The sequence below is a fragment of the Oreochromis niloticus genome, linkage group LG3 (genome assembly GCF_001858045.2).
Source record: "Oreochromis niloticus isolate F11D_XX linkage group LG3, O_niloticus_UMD_NMBU, whole genome shotgun sequence".
Classification (NCBI taxonomy): domain Eukaryota; kingdom Metazoa; phylum Chordata; class Actinopteri; order Cichliformes; family Cichlidae; genus Oreochromis; species Oreochromis niloticus.
The window spans coordinates 28,069,973-28,094,757 of NC_031967.2; the positions used below are offsets into that span (position 1 = coordinate 28,069,973).

Sequence of the window (24,785 nt, forward strand, 5' to 3'; positions counted from 1 at the left end):
AAAACATAATAAAACTTCAAAGTTTTAGTAAAGCCTTTGCCCTTCGGGGGGGTGTTGCGCTCTCTGAGTGCTCTTGTTGCTAATGTGGCTACCATAAGCTCAGTGTCAACTTCAGTGTTCTCCTAAGACCTCACAGACAACAACACTGGGAATTATTATACAGGATATATCTTTAATCTAAAGAGTTGAGTGCACAAGTTTGTATTAATTCGGGATTTTCTGTAATCTACTCCGGGTCAAAAGTCTCAAAACTCACTGAAATCTTTTACTAAGGGGTTCTGAATGCTCTAGAATCTCTTTTAACCTGACAAGGCCAAGGGATGTTAACTTCTTGTTAGTGATCATGATTTACTTCAACTGTTAGTTTCTCCTTGCACCATAAAACGGATTTGTTTGATAGCATTCATTGGATTGACCAATACTCAGAATAATGGAAAAGTCCAAGGAATCCAGTGAAGATCTATGTAGAAGAATTGTAGATTTACATGAGTTTGGAAGCTCTCTTTGAGCCATTTCTTAACAACTGCAGATTCCAAGATTATCAGTTCAAATGACTGTTTGTAAGTACAAGTTATTCTGATGTGTCACCATGTTGCCAAGGTCTAGAAGAAGACCCAAGGAGGGGGGTGCTGACCAAGAAAGAAGCACCTGCTCCAAAATCAACAGCTTCACCTCAACTTAAATTTGCCTTCTGGAGAAACGTTTTATGATCAAATGAGACAAAGACTGAGTTAACTGGCTACAATGACAAAAGGATGGAGGAGTAAAGGTGAGACTGTAAAACTTATAAACTCTGTACCAGCTGCCAAGCATGGTGGTGGCAGCATCATGCTTGGGGGATGTTTTGCTGCCAGTTGTACTGGTACATTGCATGGAATGATGAAGAAGGAGGACTACCTTCAAATTATTCAAATTCACCTCGAATCAACAGCTAGATGACTGAAACTTGGATATCGTGTGCAAATACAAATTAAAATGAGCTAACATTAAGCTTCTGGAATGGCCTTCCCAAAGCTTAGATGTCAACCCTGTTGAAAATGTGTGGACTAAAACCTAAAGACTGGGTCCGTCCCAGGGAACAAATGAATTTAAAATGCACCATTTCTGCCATGAAATAGGTCAGCTAGACTCATGCCAAAAGGTGTAAATTGCTAACAGAATTTTATTTGAGCCTATCTTGATTAGATCACAAAAAGTCTGAAATAAACTCAAATGTGTTCACGTATTTCACAGTGGAAAGAATTCAAATAAATCATTAAGGGTCCCAAATTATCATGCCATCAGTGCCTATGATGAGTGTATGTAAACCGTGCATGGAGTTGGAGTGACTTGGTGGAGAGGCGATCTGTGATTAGAAAACCCCAAACTGCTTTCTGTCCATGACAAAACAAACGGGGTGTTCCAGAGACTTATTCATGCAAACTCTATTGATGCTGGTACATGGTGTGGACATGGTGCACCTGCTGCAGCTTAGCTATTAGAGTGGGAACAGCAATACACAGTAGTGTGCGTTGGCTAGGAGATGTGGAGAACATTCAAAGACAGAGAAAGGATGACTCGACATTGTTATTTTTCCTTTGATGTTTTTGTTACATTTTCTAGAAACGAAACTCTGCCTGACCTCAAGTTCAGTTTCGACGGCACAGTTTTAGTTTTTTAAAACCCATTCTGTACTTTTACCATCACTTTCTCTTTACTTCTACACTTTCGTTTGGGACCTCTTGGAAACCCCCTGGGCGACTCCTATTGGTCACCCAGCCTCATGTTGGGAACCCCTCCTCTTCCTCAACGCATCAAAATTTGTGCACTTTGTTTCTTCCCATCCTCATAGCGGCCATGTGTTTCCGGGGTGGCTCACCACAACATTTTAGCTGCCTCTTGCCTCTGTCATCACTTTTATCTCACTTCTGTTGGTGTGAAACTTTCTTCTTCTTCTCCTTCTTCTCCTTCCAACCCCAAAAAAATGTCTCTTAACTGTCAGCTACCCGCCACCCCAGATGCCATATTTAGGATACAAATGTGAAGAGATGACAGCGTTGTAAAATGGTGCCCGTGCTGAGATTATAATTAACATTTCCAACCTACATCACTCTCCCTCCCACTTCTCCTATGCTCCCCCCCCACCACTCCCCCCATTCACTCACTCCTGTGTAATAAATGGGCAAAAATGCAAGAAGAAAGGAGAGAAGGGGAGAAGGAAAAGAAAAGGGAGATGGAGGAGGAGGAGGAGGAGGAGAGAGATAGTGTGTGTGTGTGTGTGTGAGAGAGAGAGAGAGAGAGGGAGAGAAGAGGGTGACCAAACGGAGGGAGGAGGGAGGGGGAAACGGCGTATGCTTGTATACAACCCTGATTTCCATTTTTTTCCCAACTCGTAATGTATTTAATTCAAGTGAAACGTAATCATGACGTGTCGTGTCATTAATCTCCTCGCCGCCTCTCCCGTAAGTACACTGAGTCTTTACTTTCAACATATATCCTATATCTTCATTTATCTTCTTACATTTTATTCACCACTATGTTTACATATATGCACTTTTATGCGTGCTGGCACGAAACACCGGCGACGAAACATTTCCAAAATTGTTTAATTTACTGCGACTGTTGTTGCCTCTTTTTTCTCTCTCTTCTTCTTCTTCTTTCACGGGCAACACGCGGGATAATGGCCAACATAGTTGTTGATGTGTTTTATTTCACTCCGCTTTTTCACATTTATTTATTTATTTATTTCATTGGCAGCTTTGGCTGTGTGTGTGTGCGCGCGTGCTCGCATGTGAGTGATTGGCACGAGGCATGCATGTATGTATGTATGTATGCATGTAACCGCGCGCTCCGGACCACTTTACGTGTGTGTCATGTATGTAAGCCGGTGTATGTGCGCGCGTGGCCGACAAGCATGTAGCAGTCGGAGCTCCGCTTATAAGCCGTGACATGACAAAAAAAAAGAAAAGAAAAAAGCGGAGAAATGCACTGTTTTCCCTCATAACTGAGGAAATACTCGGTGTAACAGTTAAACCAAGTCGACTCGAACAGTCAGCACGAGATGAAATGCGACTTAAAAATGCTCGCAAGTGCACGAAAAGTCACTCGGAGGTTTATTTTTGTTTAAAAATTGAACACAACTTCAGCTAAGTTGTTGTGCAAGCTAGCTCTTAATTTTTGTTTTTATCCGCGCGAGCAGTTTGGTAATTTGGCAGCTCTTCTTTAACCTCTCTGAAAAAAGAACGGCGTCTTCTTCTTCTTTTTTAAGTAGGTTATATTTTTGTTATTTATTATACATGTGTATTTTTTTTTTAAAGAAGAGCCAAGTTCTCTGTGCGTAACGGAGGATTTCGATAAGCCGCGGACATATTGTCCAAGCGTAAAAGTGGATTTTTGCATGTTAGCAAGTTGATTTACAAAGCGTAATTTGTAGGTAGATGCGATTAGCTTGACTAATTCTTTTGTTGGACACACATTAGGCATTGTATTGTGCGTTGTTTCCGAGATAAGCACCGCCACTTTTCGTGTGGGATACGCGCAAAAAAAAGGGAAAAAAAAGAAAAGACTGTTTAACGGTGCTTTATAAACCTTATACTTTCGGCCACCTTTTACTACAATGTTTACTACAACCCGTTTAGTTGTCCTAACGTTACCTCAGCGCTCAGAAAGTAGCATAGCAAGTGTGGCAATACATACAATGTTGGGGCCGTGTGCGTGCAAAACGCGTGTCGCCAGATTGTGTTCAGTAAAGATAAGTTACCGGTTTTCGTCCAAAAATGTGCGTTTTTGGACACGATGGCTCTTTTTTTGAGGGGGTGAGGGGGGGCACTGATGTCGGTGGTAGATTGGCAGAGAGGGATTCAAGATGAAATCCATGATGGCACTTTTCCCCCCCTCTCGTCCTCTCCTTGCTCGCTCACTCGTCTTTTTCCCCTCCCTTAATCTTTTGTATAGAAAATTTAGGAACAAAATGGAGCAGGGGAGAGAGAGCGATAGATAGGCTGACATGACACACACACGCCACCCTCCGACTTCTCCGACTATCCTGCATCCCCCCTGTTTATGATTTTTAATCGCATTTTTTCTTTTGGTTGTTGTTCTTGTTTCTATTTGGAAGCGGGATTGTGCGCGGACACCATCTGCGGGCAGGGTTAATTTGATTTTAGTGTGTGTGGGGGGGTGTTTATTAGTGCATTGTTTGTTGATGGTTATTTATTTCATTAATGTGCCTCTAATTGAGATGGCCGCGAGAGAGAAGAGAGAGGGGGAAAAGGAGCGTACTGAAAATGGTTGCACGTTATTGACGCACATCACAGGGGCGAGGAGGAAATTCCTCTTGAGATAAGGCGCAGACGTGTCATCTGGGTTGACCAAAGACACTCCCGTCGCCTTTTTCTATATCCAATGGAATATGTTTAGGGATCCTGAAATGCCCTATTTTTTTTTTTTCATATCTACCCAAAATGTCACACTCTTGAGAGCCTGTGCACAGTGGAAGTAGGTTGACATTGCTTGCGTGTCCTAAAATCAGGCATGTTTTTGGAGGGTTTGGCATTTTTTAAGACAGTTTTATGCACATTAACTTTCATAATCCCTCTCTGAAAAAGAAAAAAGAAAGGAAAGCAGAGACAATTAGAAAAGAAGTGACTTCACTCCAAATCCCTGTTTTTCTCTGGATCATTGCCCGCAAGAGTGACTTTTGGCAACAAGACGCTACTTTTCCTTATCCGGGCTTGATCAAAAACTAATAACGCAAGCATTCTTTTTTTAAATTATTACTCTGTTGGTAAAAAAAGCCTCCCCTGCCTCTCTACAGGTTGTTTGCCATTAGATATAAGGCGTTGATTTCATGTCAAACCCTTGGCAGATACTCATCTGCAACCAGCTGTACTAATGAATATAAAACACTGGCCCCATGTTAAAAAGGCTCTAATGGTTTTTGCTTCATTCAAACCTCTGTCTGCTTGTTGTGTTCAAGTAGTATCCACCTCCTCCTCCACCTCCTCTGTCACCCTCAATGCCGCCTACTTCCCATCTTTGTACATACTGTACTGTACTTGAAGGGGCACATCCACCCCATCCAGGTGGCTCTTGGGAAAGAGATTGTATGTGAGGGGAGAATGAGACAGAGGGAGAGAGAGTAAAAGGGAAAGGAGTGTAGCACCAATCAAGGCTTCTGATTGATATAATTGGGTCATTAGTGCGCTGCGGGAGAGGCACCTGCTTGCCCTCAGTTAGGGAGAATCTACTGCATTGTGACATTTTGAGACTGTTGAGAGTTCTGCTAGGCTGCTCGGGATTAGAGTGTATTTAGAGCATTAGGGTCTTACTTAAATAGTCTGCCACTTTTTGTCACTCGCATTTAGTTTGGAAGACCAGCTCTGAAATCAGCGTTTGCAGCAGAGGCGTACAGGTAGATGGTGTGAATAAAAAACAAAAAAATCAAATGCGACGATTTGATAAGCAAAACATTTTTCCAACTTTCCATTAGTGGCAGTCCCGTGTCTGCGCTTTTCAGCCAGGTGTGCGATGTTATGAAGGCAAGCAGTATTTGAATTTCTTCCTCAAGTTTGTTTTTAAGTTACAATGCAACTCTTTTTGTGTTTTTTTTGGTCGCATTTCATTTGACCTACTCAGTGCAGCACAACAGATGCCTTCCCAGAAGAAAAACTGAAAGTGTGAACTATTCTGGCCTCAATTTAGTCTGAAAACATTCTGGACACCGCATCAAAGCACTTTATAGTGTAACCTGAAGACTGTGCAATAGAGAGAGAACCCCAGCAGTCCCCAGTGAGCAAGTACTCGGCGACTGTGGGGAAGAAGACGTTATAAAGTCATTGTTGGAGTGCATCCTCACTTTTCAGCTCAAATCCCCTGCAAAAAAAAAATAAAAAGTAGAAATAAAATGTTACATTCCAGCCTATACATAGAGTCAGGGAGCCCTTGAGTGCAATCAGTCACCCTGAATTACAACAGGATGCGTTGATTTAAGTACTGACACCTCCCATTTATATGTGTCTTTATAAAATATAGTGCAACTGAGTGTGTTTCAAACAAGATGTTCCTAAGAAAGAGAACACATGCTCTGCAAATTTCCCCAGGGTGAAGAAAGAATGAAGCCATTACTATTATACACTTACCCTTTTTCCCCCCACACTAAAGCTGTTTTAGGTATCTGATATATATACATAAATACCCCAGGGAGGTCACAGTGAGTGGTGAGCATCCCTGAGGGGGTTGAAAGTAGTGTGTTGCTTAAGGACACTAAAGTAGAAGGGGTGTCATTCATGGAAGAAAGGTTTCTGAACCTTTTCCCAGACAGTAGGGAGAAAATTGATCAGGTGGATGTTTGTTTCACCTGCAGGATTGTCTCCAACCTAGCAACTGATCCTCGGTGTGCACACATAAGCCTTTTAGGAAGAACGCGTACAACCACACGCATGCTCCAACCAATTCTTCTTTTAAAGCTTCAGTCTCGTAATCCCGAGTCAGACGAGTCATTCAGCACCCCCTTCCCCTCCACTCACTGGTTTTAGGCACGGCGCGGCCTGTGTGAGTTGGAGCGAGACTCTTGTTTTCTCTGCCGAGATGCTTTCCGGTGTTCGGGATTCGCCTGCTCGGGTCTGGCACTGCAACGTTGCTTCCCAGCGTCAGCTCGTGTTCTCTCGCTGGAGGAGGAATTCATTCAAAAAGAGAAGAAGCAGGAGCTCGAGAGGGGATGGTGCGTTAGAATAAAGTTGCAAGGTTAGACAGGGAGAAGCAAAAAGGAGTAAGGGTGCGAGAAGTGGAACATAAAACATATCAGTGAGGCAGGAAATGCTGGCTCAAGCTGGACTTTGCGCAGATGAAAGACGGTAAAAGTTGGGACGCTTCCTTTTAATGCAACTCTCCTCTCTGCTAAAGTACCTTTTGAATAAGGTCAGCAGCGTAACAGATGCGAGCCATTTGATCGCCGTTTCACTTGCGTCCTGCGATCAAAACGATACACATGAAGTAGCATTTTTCCCTGTATAAGCAATCTGCAAGACCCATCTTTAACGGTCGGTGGCGGAGAGTGCGCGGGAGATGTTCACCCTTATCATTGTTGAAGCTGAAGATGAGGGAAGAGCGAGAGTGCGAGGCAGGCAAAGTTGAAGTGAAGCTGGCGGTGGGGAGGGAGGAGGAGGTGGTGGTGGTGGTGGTTCAGGGAAAGGTGAAGTAAAGGAAATGAATACCGGCTGTGGGGAAGTTCGCCACGTGACCACGCGATAAAAACCACAGGGCCAAATTATACTGTACCGCACAGGGAGCGGGCTCCCCTCACTTCCTCTCGCTCTCATCTTCTCTTTTTCACACACTTTGGTTTTTTTCCCCCTTCCTTGTGGTCAGTCTCTCATACACCCACTTATCCCCAAAGGACACCTCACCTCGCGCTGGCTTCATCACATGAGAGTGCAAGTAATGCAGCGGGAAGAAAGATGCACTTGTAGGGATTCACAGAAATACACACACAGACTGCGAGCACAGTCCTTACTTTATGCCTTAAGGCCGGTGCCTGAGACCTTGAAGATGTCTATTTTTAGGTACGTGGAGGAGGACTTAATTTTCAAACAACACAAAGGTCGCTGTTGCTATAGATCACTGGTTCCCAATCTGAGAGCAAGATCCCCAAGGGGTCACAAGGGGTCAAGAAGAGCAGAGCATACACTCAGATTTATTCTAAGTCTTTTGACATTTACCTCCACAGGCTGATAGGAAATGAATGAAGGGATCATTGTAAGTCAGGCTTAATTATACAAACTGTGACGAGGCATTCAAAGTACTGTTTAGCTTCATGAGGCTACAAATCACAATACACAAACCCTCCTTATATACAACCTATGATACATTAACACTACTTATTATAAAGCCGTATAACACTTCTATCCCACACACACAGGCACCATTATGAACACTAGGTGAAAGGTGATCACACCCTGATATATATTTACAATTACAACATGTATCTCTCATGTGCATGTGCAAACCTGCACTGACTGCCTTCACGATAAAACTCTGCCACTTCGGTGGATATTTACACAGTGACACCCCCGATCCCCACCCCCACCTAACAGAAAAAAACAAAAAACTTGTCTGAACATATTGTGCAAATTTCCCTCAGCCAGTATTTACCAGGGATGTAACGTATGATTCAGCCGTATCGTTATGCACGTCTTGTGGTCTGAGTCAAGGAGTAGTTTAAAATAACAAAACAAAACATAGTGACCCTGATGATAAAAAACTCATTTCCAGTCAAGGTAATTCAGGACCCACAAAGCTGCATTTCAGTTGCTGGAATGTCAACTTCGGGACGCTTTAAAGCTGGCGTCATCTTGCGAATTACTGTGTCATTACACTCCTGCTCATGCACTGCAAATTTCAGGATCAGGGGAAAAAAGAAAGAAAAAACAGGAAAAGCCAGTGAAAGTGCAGGAAAATCCAGTTTGTATCGAAGGGATGGGAAAATCCATTATGTGTTGCATATCAGCAGTCAACTATAGCTCCAGGCCTGAGAAGTGGAACAAACGCTTAAGTGCGTTTAACGTGGAGTCTTTGTAACGGCCCGCAGGCCGTGGCTGTGAAGGGAAACCAGGTTGCTCAGAAACCCTGCGTTTCACTCCATTTGTGATCTCAGCAATCGCTTTCCTGAGCAATTTAGGGTCTCAGCGGTTCGCTTTTTAATGATGATGTCATGATGTCTATTTTGTAAATTGCGATCACATTTAGGTGATAAATCAGGGCCTGATTAAATGTGTGGCTATCTTGTGATTGACAAGCTGCTAGCACATGCATCTACAGTGTCTCTTAAGCCTCTTTTCCACTAGTACCTGCTCAGCTAAACTCAACTTGGTTTTTAGGGTTTTTTCATTAGGTGGTAATTCTGGGTACTCTGCACTTTATTAGTGCTTACTCTGACCGTTTTCCAAGTGACGCGAGTCAAGTTGAAAAAGTGATGTCAGCAGACCACATGCAACTGATTGGCCCACAAATGAGGTCACTGAGTGAGTCGTGAGAGGAACTCTTTTGCAAGACTCAAACCCGGCAACGGCTGCCGGGGAATGGCTGCACACCGACTTGGCTCTTTCTTTTACTCTGAGTCTGACAAGAAGCCAGAGTGCGTGAAGCAGGTGTACCATCGCCTCGACCTCCTCCATTGTTGTGTTGTCTTTGGATTGCATGCAAACAACGTCACTGGACTTTTGAGCTGCCTTGCTATAACGACCCCACCCACATTGAGGTGGTAATGGAAAACGACCAAAACCACGTTGGGTAGAGTCTAGTTGAGCTGCGCAGGTGCTAGTGGAAAAGACAAAAATAATGCTACACTCATGGCTCCAGACCATTGTTTATATACAGCTTTTGTGTTTATCTAAAGCAAACCAGAAAGTTTCCTTGATAAAAGTCTATAGCACTGATTCCCAAAGTATGGGCCGGGGCCCCCTGATGGGTTGCAAAGGTACTGCAGGTGGGCTGCAGTATTAACAGAAGCTCAGTTTAAAATGATGTATTATTGTGTATAGCCAATAGCCCGTGTTGTTCATGTGGTTTGAATGAAAGTTTCAAGGAAATCCATCACTTTCTCTTGTATTTTGGTTAGAGCGAAGATTTAAGATTGGGTGAGACCCCGTGGGATTTTCTGGTTTTCAAGTGGGCCACAACACTCTTGACTTTAGGAATGGCTGGTCTGTAATATCATTGTGAATCTCCTATGTGGATCACATTACCTAATATTAAATATTCATTACCATGACGCACATTTAAAATCAGATTATTACCCCTCTCCTTACAAAACTAAAAACACCCGCCACCCACCACACACACACGTAGGTGTTACATTTTTGTACGCTGCTCTCACCCTTGCGTTGAGTACCTACACCAATCCATTTTATAGCTCGCTGTGTGTGTGCGCACTGGGAATGAGCAGCATTTGTGGATAATGTGAGAATGCCGTCTTCAGTGCGCTTCTTGCTTAATTTACACCTGGTTTTTATGTGTTTTGCCTCCACCTGATTCCAGCATGATTTCTTCCCCACTCCACCCCCTCCCCGAGTCACCCCCAGCCCCCTTTTCCCATGCATCCTCTGCTGCACCTTATCTCCCTCTCTCAATCTATCCAAATTTTCTTTATTGGCATGACAGGGCCGGTGGTTGGCGACAGCCACCGTCACGGTGGAACAATGCATTGTGATGGTGATATTCATATGATAATGCCATCAGACTTAATACTGCAGCAGATACATTTAGATAGCCTCTCTCTCTCTCTTTTTCCTGCTTTTTATTCCTTCTCCTTTTCTGCACCCCCCTTCTCTGTCTGCATGTGTATTTCTGTGTTGACTTTCAAAATGGATTTTAAATGTTGCTCTCTCTTCATGTTATGCCCCAGCCTGCCACTACCACTACTCTGATTTCTCTGCTATTCTCTGTTCTAGCATGTCGCTTTCTCTTTTTTTGGTTTCTTTGCTTTTTACCCTCAACACCATGTTGCCAATCAAATTAAATCATTTTCATTCACATGGCTTCTGAGACTGTTTCCTTTTTTTAATGCTGCCCAGTTTGTAACTGCTCTGTCTATTTGTCTGTGTCTCCCTCTTTCTTTCTCTCTGTCTGCCTCCTTTCTCCTTTTTTTTTTTTTTTTTTTTTTTGCTCTTCGCCATGTTGGCAGGGCCCAATCTACCAGCTGATATCAGCATTCCTTGGCACTCTGCCAACTGGCAACACTGCAGGAGAGAAAAAAGAGAGAGGAGAGAGAGAGAGGGGAGAGGGAGAGAATGAAAGAAAATTAGTGAATAATAGACGGAGGGAGGGAGGGAGGGAGCGAGAGAATGAGAGGGGGATGGGAAGAAGTATGAATCAGGGAGAGAAAGAAAGACAGAAGGGAAAGGAATACGGTGAGAGAAAGAACAATAATGGTGGATTAAGAAAGGACTCTGTCTGTGTCTGTGTAAGAGAGTGTGTGTGTGTAAGTGTGTGTGTTTATGTGATTGATATGGTGTGATATCCCTGTGAGTCATAGCTGAGCTAAAATGTCAACTGGCTACATGAGAATCTCTTTGTCATCAAGCCTCAGTAACTCACACACACACACACACACACACACACACACACACACACAAATACTTAAATCCATATAAACACATATGTGACCGTACCGCCATGTGAACAAAAATGTGGGTGACACACCTGCGAGCACAGATGTTCCATTGTTTTTGCCACAGTGATTTATGACCTTTTTGTTGTGTTGTGGGTGCTCGCGCTCGCGTCTCAACTCCTGCAAAAATGATGGACAAAAACCAGCCATGGCGCGCACAAATTCGGTGGAAGTGAGGCGAAGTGCTGCGCTCTCAAAATATTTGGGCGTGTGAGCATGCCCTGCCAAAATGCTTGTGCGTGTTCAATGCGCAGTATCACACTTCACGTTTCAGCTGACTCTGTTATCTGGGGTGACAGTCGCAGTACAGTCGAGACAACAGCAGCAGCGGCGGCAGCAGCAGAATAAGCTCACATATATAAATGACTTCAACAATTAAGCATGACTAAGCAATGTATGGGTGAATGCCACCACACCCAAACAGCAGATTTATTGTTCTGGCTAGGTGCATGCATACCATATGTGAGTGTGAGTGTGTGTGTTTGTGAGTGTGAGCGCATCCGGGCCTGATTTAAGCAAAAAAAGCTGCTACTGTATGACTGTTCAGGAAGGGTGTGTGGGGAAGTCAAAACATTGCGCGCCCATCCTGTTTGGGACAGTCCGTGTCCTGTGGTGGTGCCCTTAACTCCTAAACACACACACACACACTAATGCACGTTCACACTTCAGATAATCATCCCATATGTGCTAACAGTATGCCGGCGTGTACGCTGAACACATGCAGGAGGCAGAACAGGTGTACACCTGTTACACATTCAATGCGCACACCCACGCAGGCTGAGGAGCAAGTGACGATCAAATACAGATTTTCTTCGTAGTAAACATGCACGTGCATTAAAATGCATTGTTGAGTGTGCATTTGGTGGTTTGCAATCAGAATTTAGGGTGGAATCCGTTCAAAGGGTCTTAGTGCAAATAGCTTTTAATCCTGTTCGGCAAAACTCTGCTACCTGCAGTTCATCGCTCGATATTTCAAAAGCATTATGCTGATACTATTATTCCTAATTTACCTAAAGTCTTTAGTTAGATAATTGTCTTAATATGCTTTTAAAAAAGGCTGGGAACAACTTCAAGTGCAGTAATTGTTTGATTTTTGGTTGCAAATAATATTCTGAGCTTTCTATGCTTGTTTTTGTCCTCAGACAATTACAGGAGGAGACTGCCACAGGACTGTGTCCCCCCTCAGCAGAGACACTAAAGAATGGCATAACATCACACACAATGCTGGTAGGACTTTTTTTCTCTTTTCCTATATACGCATGCATCAACACATACAGACTCATACCCTCGAAGTTTGTGCAGTTTTTAAAATCTGGCCAAGGTCGTGCTAGAAAAGCTAATTATGCACAACATGCAAATTTAACCTTTTCTTGAGGTTTTTAACTTTTAACTCCTTCTTAAGTCGCTGGTTGCCGCTCATTATCTGTCTCTCTCCCTCTCCCTATCTGTCTCTCTCCCTCTCTTTGTGTTTTGTACTGATAGAGGATGGATTCTCCACCGGAGTGTGTGTTGTCTCTTTCTTGTGAGCAGACCCAGTCGCCCCCAACACTGCCGTCTCTGGACCACAGCCCCCAGACCTCCTCTCCTCACACTCAGCTCTCTCTCCCCGATAGCCCTGTTGTCTTGCCCATTCACAGCTCCGAACCTTCCCCGCAGAGCCCGGACACTGCGCCTTATTTCCCCCTCTCTCCGTTCCCCCTCCACGAGGGTAATAACAGCAATCACCATGATGTTGATGAAGAAGATGACGAGGAAGGGCTGGATGGAGTACCTCCATCCCCAACGCCGGCAGTGGCTTTGTTCCCAGGAGGAGGGGGACAAGAAGCTGGATGCAGCCCTTGTTTGGACTCCTCTCCGCCAGACACACCATCAGCACCATTACTCGGGTGTGGTGCCCTGGAGCTGGCCCTCTCTTCAGGACAGAGTGGGAACTGTAGTGATGAACTAGACCTCCAGCTGTTCCAGAAGGATACTGTTACCAGGGCCACACCTGGAGTTGGAGGGGCCTCTTCGGGGCCTGCACTCAGGTATCCCTGTCATGTATGTGGAAAGAGATTCAGATTCCAAAGTATTTTGTCTCTTCATGCACGAGCTCACAGTCTGGACAGAGACCGGCGAGCTTCAGCTCTGTATAGGACTGGGCTCCCTTCAGCTCCCCTAAAGCAGCACCTCAAAATCCAGCAGAACCACAAAGACCTAATTCCGAATCACAGAAGTCACCCAAACCAGCGTTTACTGCCTGGGGCTCTCATCCAACATCTCACAGAAGACGATGAAGTCAATGGTGAGGTCAAAGGTCTCGATGATGGACTACAGACAGACCAGAACCCCAGTTTTTTACTGGATGACAGCACACCCTTGACCCCTCCGCTTACAGAGGACCCTGTGTCCGTGACCTCTCCCTATTCTTCAGCCACCGGGGAGGGCGTATCTGCTTCCATCACGCCTACATTTCGCTGCCATGCCTGCAAAGGAAAATTCCGAACAGCTTCAGAGTTGGCACGGCATGTACGCATTCTCCACAATCCATACAAATGCACTCTTTGTCCCTTTTCTGCCAGCCAAGAAGAAAGCCTGGCGTCCCACTTACAGGAGTGCCACCCTTCTCCCGATGTACCTGCTCTTCCACCAGCTTACGGTTCGAGGCCCATCATCGCAACCCCCGACACCCCAGTACCCACGCCGACCCACACCCCAGCCCCAACCCCGAGCAACCCACAGCTGACATCAGTTGCTGCAGTGGGCGGGTCCTCCTCACTGCCAGCATTTCGCTGTGACACTTGTGGACAGCGATTTACGCAGTCGTGGTTTCTGAAGGGACACATGCGAAAGCACAAGGACTCCTTGGACCATAAGTGCCAGGTATGTGGCCGTGGCTTCAAGGAGCCTTGGTTCCTCAAAAATCACATGAAAGTTCATCTCAACAAACTTGGCCTCAAGGCTGGCCTGGGAAACCCTGGGGGACCAGGAAGTGCTGAGCAGCAGTCTAAAAGCTCCCTCAATGCCCTCTACTCCAGTCTCCTTCTGACTCAGCGAGGAGGTGGTGCCAGAGGAGGTCAGGGAAGACCAGAGAGAGAAACTGGAGGCAGAATTGGGATGGGTTTGAGTAAGTCAGCCATCCTGGGCTATCTCGGTTTGCCTAGTGATGGCAGTGGGGCTAGCTGCATGGAGAGACTTCAAGCAGTGGCTCAAGTAGCAGAGATGGGAAACGGTGGTGGCAGTGTTACTGCAGGGGGAGCAGACTCGGGAAGAGGAGGGGGAACGACTAGAGCAGGGGGAACCGGGGAAACTCCAGCAACAGTTTCAGAAGGAGGAGATCAGGCAACTTGGTGGCAGCTGGTGGCTCGCAGCTTGGCGGTAGCTCAGCAACAGAGGCCTCATCAGCGAGGCCAGCAGCAAGGGCAACGAGGCCCGGGGCGGAGTTCAGTGATTACAGAGGTCGACCAAGTCAGAGCCTACCTTGGAGGCCTGGATCCTAGAGAAGAGACCGGAGGACCAGGAGGGCCATGGGAATGCCCAGACTGCGGAAAGCTGTTCCGCAGTCTACAGCAGGTGGTAGTTCATGCTCGAGTTCACACTCAGAGGCCCCAGAAAGGAGGTGGCAGTGAAGAGGAAGGGAGCAGTCATCATAGAGGAGTGGGGCTGGTAAGAGGAGGCAGCGGTGAAGTGAGACAAGAATCCCAGCTACACAGCGGTGGATCCCAACAAATGGCAGAACTGAGACAGGAATCAAAATTGATCGGTGGTGGATCACAACAAGCTGGAGGAGCTGCAGGGTTTCACTCTGTCATCTCAAGCTTCAAAGGTGTGACATGAGTATTTTTTTCTAGTTCTTTGGTTTGTGTTTGCTAGCATATAAGAATATATTGTTTTTCAACTTATGACTTTATTACTTTCTATTGTCATTAGAATCTTAGCTGCTATCTTTACATTTTCCACTTTTTTTCCTTCTTCCCTACTTGCAGGAGAAAATGGGTTGACGACAGTCTCCTCCATACCTTCAGTTCCCACCAGGGAGCGAGTGCGTGGAAGAGGGATAAAAGACTGCCCCTACTGTGGCAAAGCCTTTCGCTCTTCACACCATCTCAAAGTGCACCTCAGAGTTCACACAGGTGAGATAGTGCTGTGAGTTTAACAAACCGTGTTTACTTTTTTAACCTTTATAAATCCCTGGAAAGGTTGCATTGAGCATCCTTGCTTTTCTAGAACTACCGTTTTTTCTTTTTCTTTTTTTTCAAAGATTTTACCCCAGAGGCCTGGCCAGCGCTAATCATAGCCCTCTACTGCAGGCAACTGAGCTGCTCCACCGGAGCAACTCCAGCTTAAGTGCCTTGCTTGAGCGTATATTAACAGTAGTTTCTGGGGGGAAAAAATCAAGCCACTCCAGGGATTAAAAAGGGAAATTGCTCACTTTTCTTACTGGCCTCTAACCTCGCTACTAGTGAACGGTACAAAAGAAAACCTTTTCATGTCTTCTCCACTAATTAAACAGTAATCCTCATGTCTCTATTTCGATTTGTATAACGCAAAATTTAGCAAAATGAAACTGGTGTGGTTTGATGGTTTTTAAAAAAAAATAATCTATTTATTTTTATGTGCACTTTATTGATACATATTTATTTTGTGTCAATTACATAAAAATATTAAATAATGAACAAATTAAATGCATGAAAAATTGCAGAGAATTCTCTGTCTTTGAAACAAGAATCTGTAATAAAAATCTTTAACGTCTGCCTTAAATACTGTAAAGAGAAAAAAACATTTTAATAAACTTTTTTAGGACAAAAAGAAAAAGAAGAGGAAAAACTGAGTACAGGATTTCTGATAACCAACGAGTTGGACTTTAATGAAAGTTAGAATCTCGAACACCACTCACTCACACTATTAATTAATGATCCATATTCATAAGCCTTCATCAGCATGAGTCATTGTCACTTTTCATTATTTGCCTTCAGGTGATGTATTTGATCAAAATTAAAAACCATCTCTCATTTTTTGCGATGCCACCTATCACTACTAACTGGAGAACTTCCCATAAAGACAGCAGCCAAAAAATGCACACTGTGAAGTCTTCTTAAGAGTTGCCATCATCATTACTCATTTTATAGCTGAAAGGACTTATCTCAATGCGTTTATATTTTTCCCAATCATGCACTGCTCATTTTCTCATACACTACTGCCTCTGTTCCATCAAGTGATTATCACATGGTCAGTAATTAAAGCAAATGCATCAAATTATGATAATGCTCTCTTCAGAATCTCGTTTCCCATCGAGAGTTTTATCCCGTCTTTAGTGTTTGTTTCACCAACACAATCAAGTTGTCCCTGCATCTGTATGTACGCCTGCTTTCAGGCCTGCGTTCCTCCTATGTGACCAGTTTTTTCTTTTTTTAACTCTTGGGAATAAGATCATTTACGTTTTTCATATGTTTAACGTTTCCTGCTGTTAATGTTCAACATCATCCCCTTTATCTTTCCCAGCTGTGTAATTTTGAATGAGTAATGGAATACTGCCATCTCTCTTTAAAACATGTAACTGCACCTCTTACTGAGAACTGCTCAAATGACCTTTGAGCAGCTTATGCTTGCTGCGATTTTGCAAAATACTTGCTTGCCATACTTATTTGCGATGTTACGATTTTGCAATAAGTGCTGTAGTGTTTCAGCATAGTGAATGTACTTTCAACCTATTTTAAAAATGATTGCATTTTTGCATTTTTTGTGTATCTTTTACACATGAAACCATTTAGACTGCTGAAATTTGTCCCCAGGTCTGCAATTCACCTAGAGTGTACCCATGAGATAGTCCTCAGTAAATAGGAGTGAGTGAAACTGATTAAAAAATAAGAATTATTTACAGGGAAATTTTATTTTAGCTGCCATAAAAAAAGTAATTGTATATATCGGTATTGGAAAAAATCAATCTGACCTTGTTTTATTTGCAAAACTGGCTTTCCCGTGAAAAAACATGATTTGTTTATTTGTTTATGAATCGCTCTTTTAAGGTCCCACCACAACATTTCAGTCAGGTTGAGGTCTGATTAGGCCACTGCAGCACCTTGAATTTTTATTTTCAGCAATTCTGTTGCAGATTTGCTGCTATGCTTGGGATCTTTGTCATGTTGCATGGCCCGGTTTGAAACAAGCTTTGACTATTAAACAGATGGTCTCACATTTGACTCTAGATTACTTTGGTATACAGAGGAGTCAATAACTGTAAGGCGCCCAGGTTCTGTGACTGCAAAACAAGGCCAAATCATCAGTGTTTCACAACTGTGCTCAACAGTTTGTATGCTTGTGTTTCTTAGCAATAAGAGGCTTGCTCCTGGCAACTCTTCCAAATAAGCCATATTTGTTCAATCTTTTTTTAATTGTACTGTCATGAACTTTAATATTTAACATGCTAACTGAGGCCTATAGAGTCAGAGATGCAGCTTTTAGGTCCTTTGCGGTTTGTTGGACAGTGTCGAATTGGGGTGAATTTGCAGAGACGTCCACTCCTGGGAAGAGTGTGTCATTTTATTAACACACTCCTGAACCTGCCAGACCAGAAAACTGCTAAAAATTCTGCTTTCATAGAAATGCTCAGACTTGCTGATGATCATTTAATCAAGCGTATTTGATTAGCAGCACCTGGGTGCTACTTAAGTATTTAATTCCTATGGAAGTCTCAAGAGTATTCTTAGTTTGTCATGTGGCTTCAAGGACCTGTGAAAGATTTCTTTTTTGCATGACTGTACATGTGTGTATAAGAGGCAACTGTTTTTCAGGGTCAAAGGTGAGTACCATCAGGTTTCTACTAAAGAAAAAAAACCATCCTGTGTGTGAAATCAAAATTGTGTATGCCATAAAAAAGCTTACTGTATATGATGTCATTAATACTAACACAAAGGTATTTCTCTAACTGTAATATAAAAATACTTAAAATCACCCCAATATTTTTTTTCCTTCGTACCCAGTGAACATCCATTTTTGGGGCATTCGTTTTTGGAGCATCTAATGAGTCCCACTGTTTTGTAAAAGATTTTTCTAGCTTTATTTTTACTGTTCTATAAATAAACTTTCTTCATCATGTTTTCTCTAGGTGAGAGACCCTACAAATGCCCCCACTGTGACTATGCGGGTACTCAATCTGGCTCTCTGAAGTACCATCTCCAGCGGCACCACAGGGAGCAACGCAATGCCTTATCAGCTGCCTCAAATTCCTCCTCCTCCTCTGGTCTCACCTCCACTATCAACAGTCTGACCTCTGGAACCTCTGGATTGGTCAAGCAGCGCCGATCTCAACCCAACCACTGCCCGGTCAACCGGGCTCCAACAGACAACCCCGCTTCTCGACCCAGCCAGCAGTCCTGGCTCCTGGGACTTCCAGACCAGCGGGAGCATCGAAAGGCCTTAGCAGCTCTAAGGGATGTTGACCTGGAGACCCAGTACAGGTACCTGTCTGGAGTAATGGGCGCGCTTTACCAAGGTGGAATGGAAGGAGGCTGGATCAGGGAGTCTCCTCCACCAAAGGCACCTAAGGTGTCACGGCGTAAGCCCCTTACTACAAGCCGAATGGTTCAAGCATCAAGTGACAAGGAAGTACCTGTGCCATCAACTCAGGAGGGTGGTTTTGAACCACTGGATCTGTCCCGTCGCACTTCACCTGGTCTTGGAGGGATGGAGGAGGATGGAGGCATGAGTGTAAGGGAAGGTGGTGAGGATGCCGTAGAGGATAGTTCAACAGGGGTCAAACTGAGCCAGTGTTTGTTTTGTCCTTTTCGAACATCGTCAGCAGAGCTGATGGCCATGCATCTCCAGGTCAACCACACCAGTAAGTCCAGGCGCAAAAGAAGCTCTTCAGTGATCTTGGATGATGATGGAACCTCAAAGGCCACAAGGCCAAGGATGGATCCCTCTGACCTCGACCCTCTGACAATATGGAGGCATGTAAGTGAGGCCGAGTCCCAGGCCTCCATGGGAGAATGGTCCTTAACTCAGTCCCAAACCCTTAATGGTATCTCTGAGCACACAGCAGAACATCTGGGTAATGCTCTTGAACACCCAAACTCCATGTCCTCAGTGTCAAAGAATGTAACAGATGTTCCTGAACTCAAGGGCAAAATTGATGAAGAGAAAGATGAACAAGATGAAGAATTTGAAGAGAATTTGGAGAACAGCAGTCTGGAGGATTCACAAGACCAAGATCTGAGGATGTCTCTCGCTCTTTCACCAGCCCTGAGCTCTAACCACGTCGGAGGGGAGGAGGATAGAGTCTAAGGAGATTAAAATGTTTTGAGTGACACCACTTAAATTGGAATGTTGGGTTTATTTTTTTTCCAACAAATTTTGACAAAGAATTGAAGAAAGGGCAGAAAGTATTACAGAGAGAGAAGTTGTTTATGGTTAATGGTGTTTTGCCCTGTCATACCTTCATTTCTGGGCAGTCCTGAGGAGTCTTGACAGAGAGGAGAGCCACAGCTATGGTATTTCCTCTGTCATTATTTGTCTACTTGAGTTTAGACTTTGTGGTCCACCACAAAATACGGTAAAATTCCTGTAAAAAAAGAAAGCGCATGGATGCATCTTTTCAGGATTTTGTAGGCCACATTTTCTATTTGTTTTTCAGACTTCACCGAAAGATGGGTGATTTTTACGATGATCTCCAATTTGATAATCGAAAGATCTAGGGCAAGGTCCTGCATCATTCTAGAGTTGTGCATTTATCCCACACTTATAATGGACTGGTAAATCCCAGACTACAACACTGACCATGCTGGAGCCAGCTGCGACTAGATGCTCTCCTGACTGACTGACCACTGAACAGCTTCAGGTTCCTCCTCAAACTACAAAAAACAGACACGGAGGAAAGTTTAGTCTAAAAAAGTTTCAAGCTGCAAACCTCAGCTAAGCTATTCTTTATTAATTTAAGGCATGAGGCAACTGTTACAGGCCGTGTGCTTTCCTTCAAGTATGTATCACTGCCTTGTTTGTCAGAAAAATGTTTCTTGATGACTGTGCTAAAGAAAAACAGAAAGTTTGTAATATTTTTGTTCATTTGTTTTCAGTTAGTGCCTGTTCATGTATGTCGTCGAGAGAGTCTCTGGTATCCCTGCCCATCGAGGCTCTGATAGATCGTTCATTTTATCTGAATATACAGTTTAAACGATTTAAGTACAATATATTTGTTAAAAGTGGTTCTAGGGTGTTGTGAATAGTTCAGTTGTAAAAGAAATGCTACATCATAGTGTAATGTCCTTGACACAGACTGTAGCTGTTTGTGGCTCAGCTTGAAAAGAACAAAAAAAAAAGTATGTGATATAATGTGAGGAAAGGTCAAAAGCTGAGCGCTTAAAAAGGAGGTCAGAGTTCAACATTCAGTGTTTACAATGGTAGCGGTTGTTGGTTGGGGATGCAAAGGCACCAACTGAACACAGAGCGAGAGTCTGTGTGAGGGCTGAAGGGGCGACGCTTAAGCTCCTGAATACAATCAACTGACACATTGTTTTAAAGAGACTACGACTGTGTCAAAAAAAAGGAAAATTTTAACTTTTTACAAGGTAGAGAACGACAAAGAAAGCAGTCTAGCTGCCAGACAGGACTAAATCTAAGAAACAAACTGTACTCTTGGGTTACGGTGTGTTTTAGATGAGTAGTTTCCCTCTCTTCTTCTTCTTTTTTTTGTTTTAATAAGAAAAGAAAAGACAATGGTAGGAGTAATTATTAAAACACTAACAAACGCATAGGCATCCCAGTAGAATATGTGTAGCTTTTGTAAAGACAAGAAAAAAAAGCAGACTTTTGTTTATTTTCCTTTCAAGATGCTTACAGAAAAGGTTATCAATATAGGTGATATTGATTATAATGTTTGTGAGCTAAGACTAGTTGGAATGTCTATACAGAGCACTGTGCAAGTTTTTTGTTTGAGTTCCCAAAGTAGTTGTTTTCATTTTGACTTTATCAATAGACCAAATGTTTTTTCAATGGCAGTTGTCACTTTCGGTTGTCATTTTTAAGTGTGTAAATGTGTGGTTTCAGTAGATTTACCCCATCGATTAGCAAAATCAGTCAGCTAGGTTGTCAGTGTATCAGATTCGACCACTGAACTGGTGGTTAGGAAAAAAAATGAAGTGCATTTTGTTTTTTATGTGGAAACATCCAGTAATCATTTCTTTACCCTAGTTTGAAGGTATATTTATGAATGTGAGGCATTAATATTCTCTTACACTGGTTAACAGCCTCTATTTATCTGCTAAGACTCAAATTGATGGGGTAATTTATGATTGTGACCACTCTTTAATGTGCATTAATGTGATTAAGTTCCCTTTTTAGAGCACCTTATGAGTTTTGTAGTGAAAGTCCCTTAGTGGTGTCTCCTTTAACAACTACTGTCAATGCCACCGTGCCTTCTGTTTCAAGCACTTCCTGGTATATTTTGTAAAACTCACCAAAAGCACTTAGCCTATATCGACACACTCTCTTTCCTCTTTCCTATTCCCCTTCAACACATCAGCCCATTCTCTTGATCATCTTCTCCTGTGTTCACCTCCTGATCCCTCTATTCTTGTGTTTTTGTTTTCATTACTTGCCATTTTTTCAGGCCCATTGGGCCTTAAACAAGGTCACTAGGCCTTATGTTCTAGCATGGCTAGACTCTTAAAAGAATGAACTACCTACCCTTAGACAAGTAAAAATTGTTGTAGAAGTAGGGTTAGAGAACTTCGGGTTTTAATACTAACCCTTGGTAAACCAAAGCCCAAGTCTAAGACACATATATGTTGTGTTTAATCTCATGAGGTGCCAAAACATGTCTGATGTGACACTAAAGCAAATACACTCGAGGAAACAAAATAATTCACCTTTTTTCTTTTACTGTCTCTTTTTCCCCCCATCATGCTTGCTCTCCCTTCATGTCCTGCTCTCATCTGTAAACAGTCTATCTCTAGCACCACTTGAAGGTGACGTGTACTATCTGGTATTGAGGCCTTTATTAGATTTTTATTTCAGTTTGTGTGGTGTTTGTTCAATGCCGTTGAGATGGAAAAATGCTCTTATAATGATAAGTATTATTGTTTTAGCATTATGGTTAAAAAAACAAAAAAACAAAAAATCAAGAGAAATGTGTTGTTGAATGTTGTACAGATAGCATTAGAGATGTTGTGTTTTTTTAAGGAGAGCACAAACCCGAGCAATGGTCCCTCCAACTCCTCCCGCTGGCAGATGGGAATAAAATGGACTGCCAATCATCATAAAGGTCTAATGACAAAAAGTCCCAGAGCTGTGGCATATTTTCAAAAGAAACAAAAGATTTGAATGTAAAAATGAAGCCAAGGCCTCATTATTTCCAAATTGATTGCAAAGAAACAAAAATCCTCTCTGCACCTAAGCTAATCATTTTAATCTTTCGAAGGTGTAGTTTAGTAGGAGTAAGACAAACACACGCGCGGCTTTGTTGTGACTCAAAAACAGGGAAACCAGGATGCGCTTACCTCAAAACTGATGAAATGCACAGTTGGTGTACCTAACATGTTTAGCAATTTCTATTTTTCATACTCTCAACACCATCCTTCCTACTGTTTCACTGAGGTGTAGCAGCATATGTGTCTGCATATGGGATGTGATACAACCACCGGTAGCGACGGTAGCGTCTGTTCCCAGACTGGTTGGCAAGTGGTTGTTGGAATTGGTCACAAAGAGACTGGTGCAATGAAGATTTTGTTGTCATTGCTTTGGCCACTAACAAAGTGCTGTGGTTGCCTGTAGTTTCTACACAAGTTGGTGAATTACTTGCAAACAGTCGCAAATTTTTTTCTTGAAAAAAATTGCAACACAAACAGAGAATGTTCACCTTCAAAGTAAAAGCCAAGTGATTTTAAAAGATGTGGCTTTTGCTTTGAAGGCAAAAGTTTTACTACCGCTCTGAGAGTAGCTGGCAAGTGTGTGCAGATAAGTCAACATGTTCCTTGTAAACCGTGGGTGACTGCAGCAGTTTTCTAGGAATAAAGGCTTTCACCATCTAGTCAGTGAACATTTTTTGCTAGCAACTGGTGGCAGATGATCACAGCCTCATCTCTAGACCTGTGTCTGGGGCCTTATTCACCCTACAGTGTCACACATCCGAAATAGCACACTAGTTAACATCATCGTAAATATGCTATATATGTTATAAAAGAAAAAAAAGGCTTTTAAAAGCTAAGGTGCTCTTGTGTCATCAGATATGTGCCTAGTTTGTGTAAGATATAGTACTGCTGTTCAGTGAAATCAGTTATAATTAATGCATCGAGGAAGATTTTATCCACGGATGCTAACTGACGCTGGGTAATGCCTCGATATTTTAAACCAACAATGGCATCTTGTTGGGCAGTGTTTTGATCTAGAAAATAAAAAATATGGTTGTATATGTTCTCTGTCATTTATATAATCACTATCAGAGTGCTGAACAACCACACGTAGTAAACACAAGGAAAGAAAACTGCTCATGCTAGCAATGCTAATATTAGCTACAGGTTTTCCGTCTATTAAACGTGTTTAGTCTAAATTTAAAAGTACATTTGGCCAAATAGGAGACTACAAACAGTCCTACCTTTGTCTTGAGATACTAACACATCAGAGCAGGTCAACATGTTTTATATGTAACCGTTTATTTGCCGAAAGATTATTGAAGCAGAAAGAGTGCATAACATCCTGTGTTAGCTAGCTCGTCTATATTGTTACGGTTAAACTTTACTGTTAAGTTCAAGCTGCTTGTTACCGAGTAGAGTCTGCCCTCTTTTCTTGTCTGGTATTTATTCATTAGTTGCTTAAAAAAATGTACTCAAATGTCAAGTCAACTACAAATTCTCTTTTTAATTAAATAGTTGTAAACTGTAATTCTGTAATAGCTAATAAGAATATTGTCAGATTTTAAGGTGCATTCCCAATTTTTAGAATAATTCACAATTAGAAATAGAGACAAAATCAGCTGACAATTTAACAAAGTATTCAAATGTTCCCAAGAAGATTGCTTGTGTTTGTCTGACTTCAGTTAAGTTGATTTTTTTGCCAAACAATTGTTAAAAAATCAGCAAATTTTTTGCACAATTTTCAATTTGCTTGCATGTAATTTACAAATAGACATGAAAACGGCACCTTATATCCTGATTGTGAATCAGAAAATTCTCCAGAAAGGATGCATTTGTCATTTCAAAGGGTATTGTTCTTTTTTCTGTAATATGACAAATCTTTTGCGAGGTGAGGGGACCACGCTGGGTTTGGGCTCTTGTGTAGTTTACTGCCATTGCAGTGAGGGAAAACTGACCTAACATAGTAGTGACTAATATAACTTTGTGGACAGATAAAAAAAAATAAAAATAAAACACATTAGAAATAAATAAACACAAAACAAATCCTGTCTCTCTCTCTTTTTTATACCTGTTCATTTAGGATACAGTTGTTCTTTAAAGTGTGAAAACGCTCCGTGAGACAGCTTTATTTTGCATTTTTATCTGCATTCTATAAGAACGTGTTTGTGACTTGAATTTGAGATGTTGAGATGCTGCATCTGGTTGAAGTGGGTGAAATACGGAAAACTTGAGCTTGTTGCAAAGGGAGCCCTCCTGTGGCCTTGACTGGTATTGAGGGGATTTGGAACAGGCTTCCTTCCCTCAGTCTTGATATT

At 42.7% G+C, this 24,785-nt stretch overlaps 1 protein-coding gene across 2 annotated transcripts; it reads left to right on the top strand.

Annotated features, from left to right (window-relative positions):
* The first annotated feature begins 2,254 nt into the window (after positions 1-2,254).
* On the top strand, positions 2,255-24,513 carry znf219 (zinc finger protein 219). 2 transcript variants are annotated; one of them, XM_005459256.3, is made up of 5 exons: positions 2,255-2,441; positions 12,289-12,373; positions 12,629-14,951; positions 15,112-15,258; positions 18,231-24,513. In XM_005459256.3, the coding sequence occupies exons 2-5, from the start codon at positions 12,368-12,370 to the stop codon at positions 19,406-19,408; spliced, it is 3,654 nt and encodes a 1,217-aa protein (XP_005459313.1). In that variant the 5' UTR covers positions 2,255-2,441; positions 12,289-12,367; the 3' UTR covers positions 19,409-24,513. The 2 variants fall into 2 exon arrangements, with proteins under 2 accessions (XP_005459313.1, XP_005459314.1); XM_005459257.4 differs by lacking the exon at positions 2,255-2,441 and adding an exon at positions 2,934-3,246.
* The last annotated feature ends 272 nt before the right edge of the window (positions 24,514-24,785 follow it).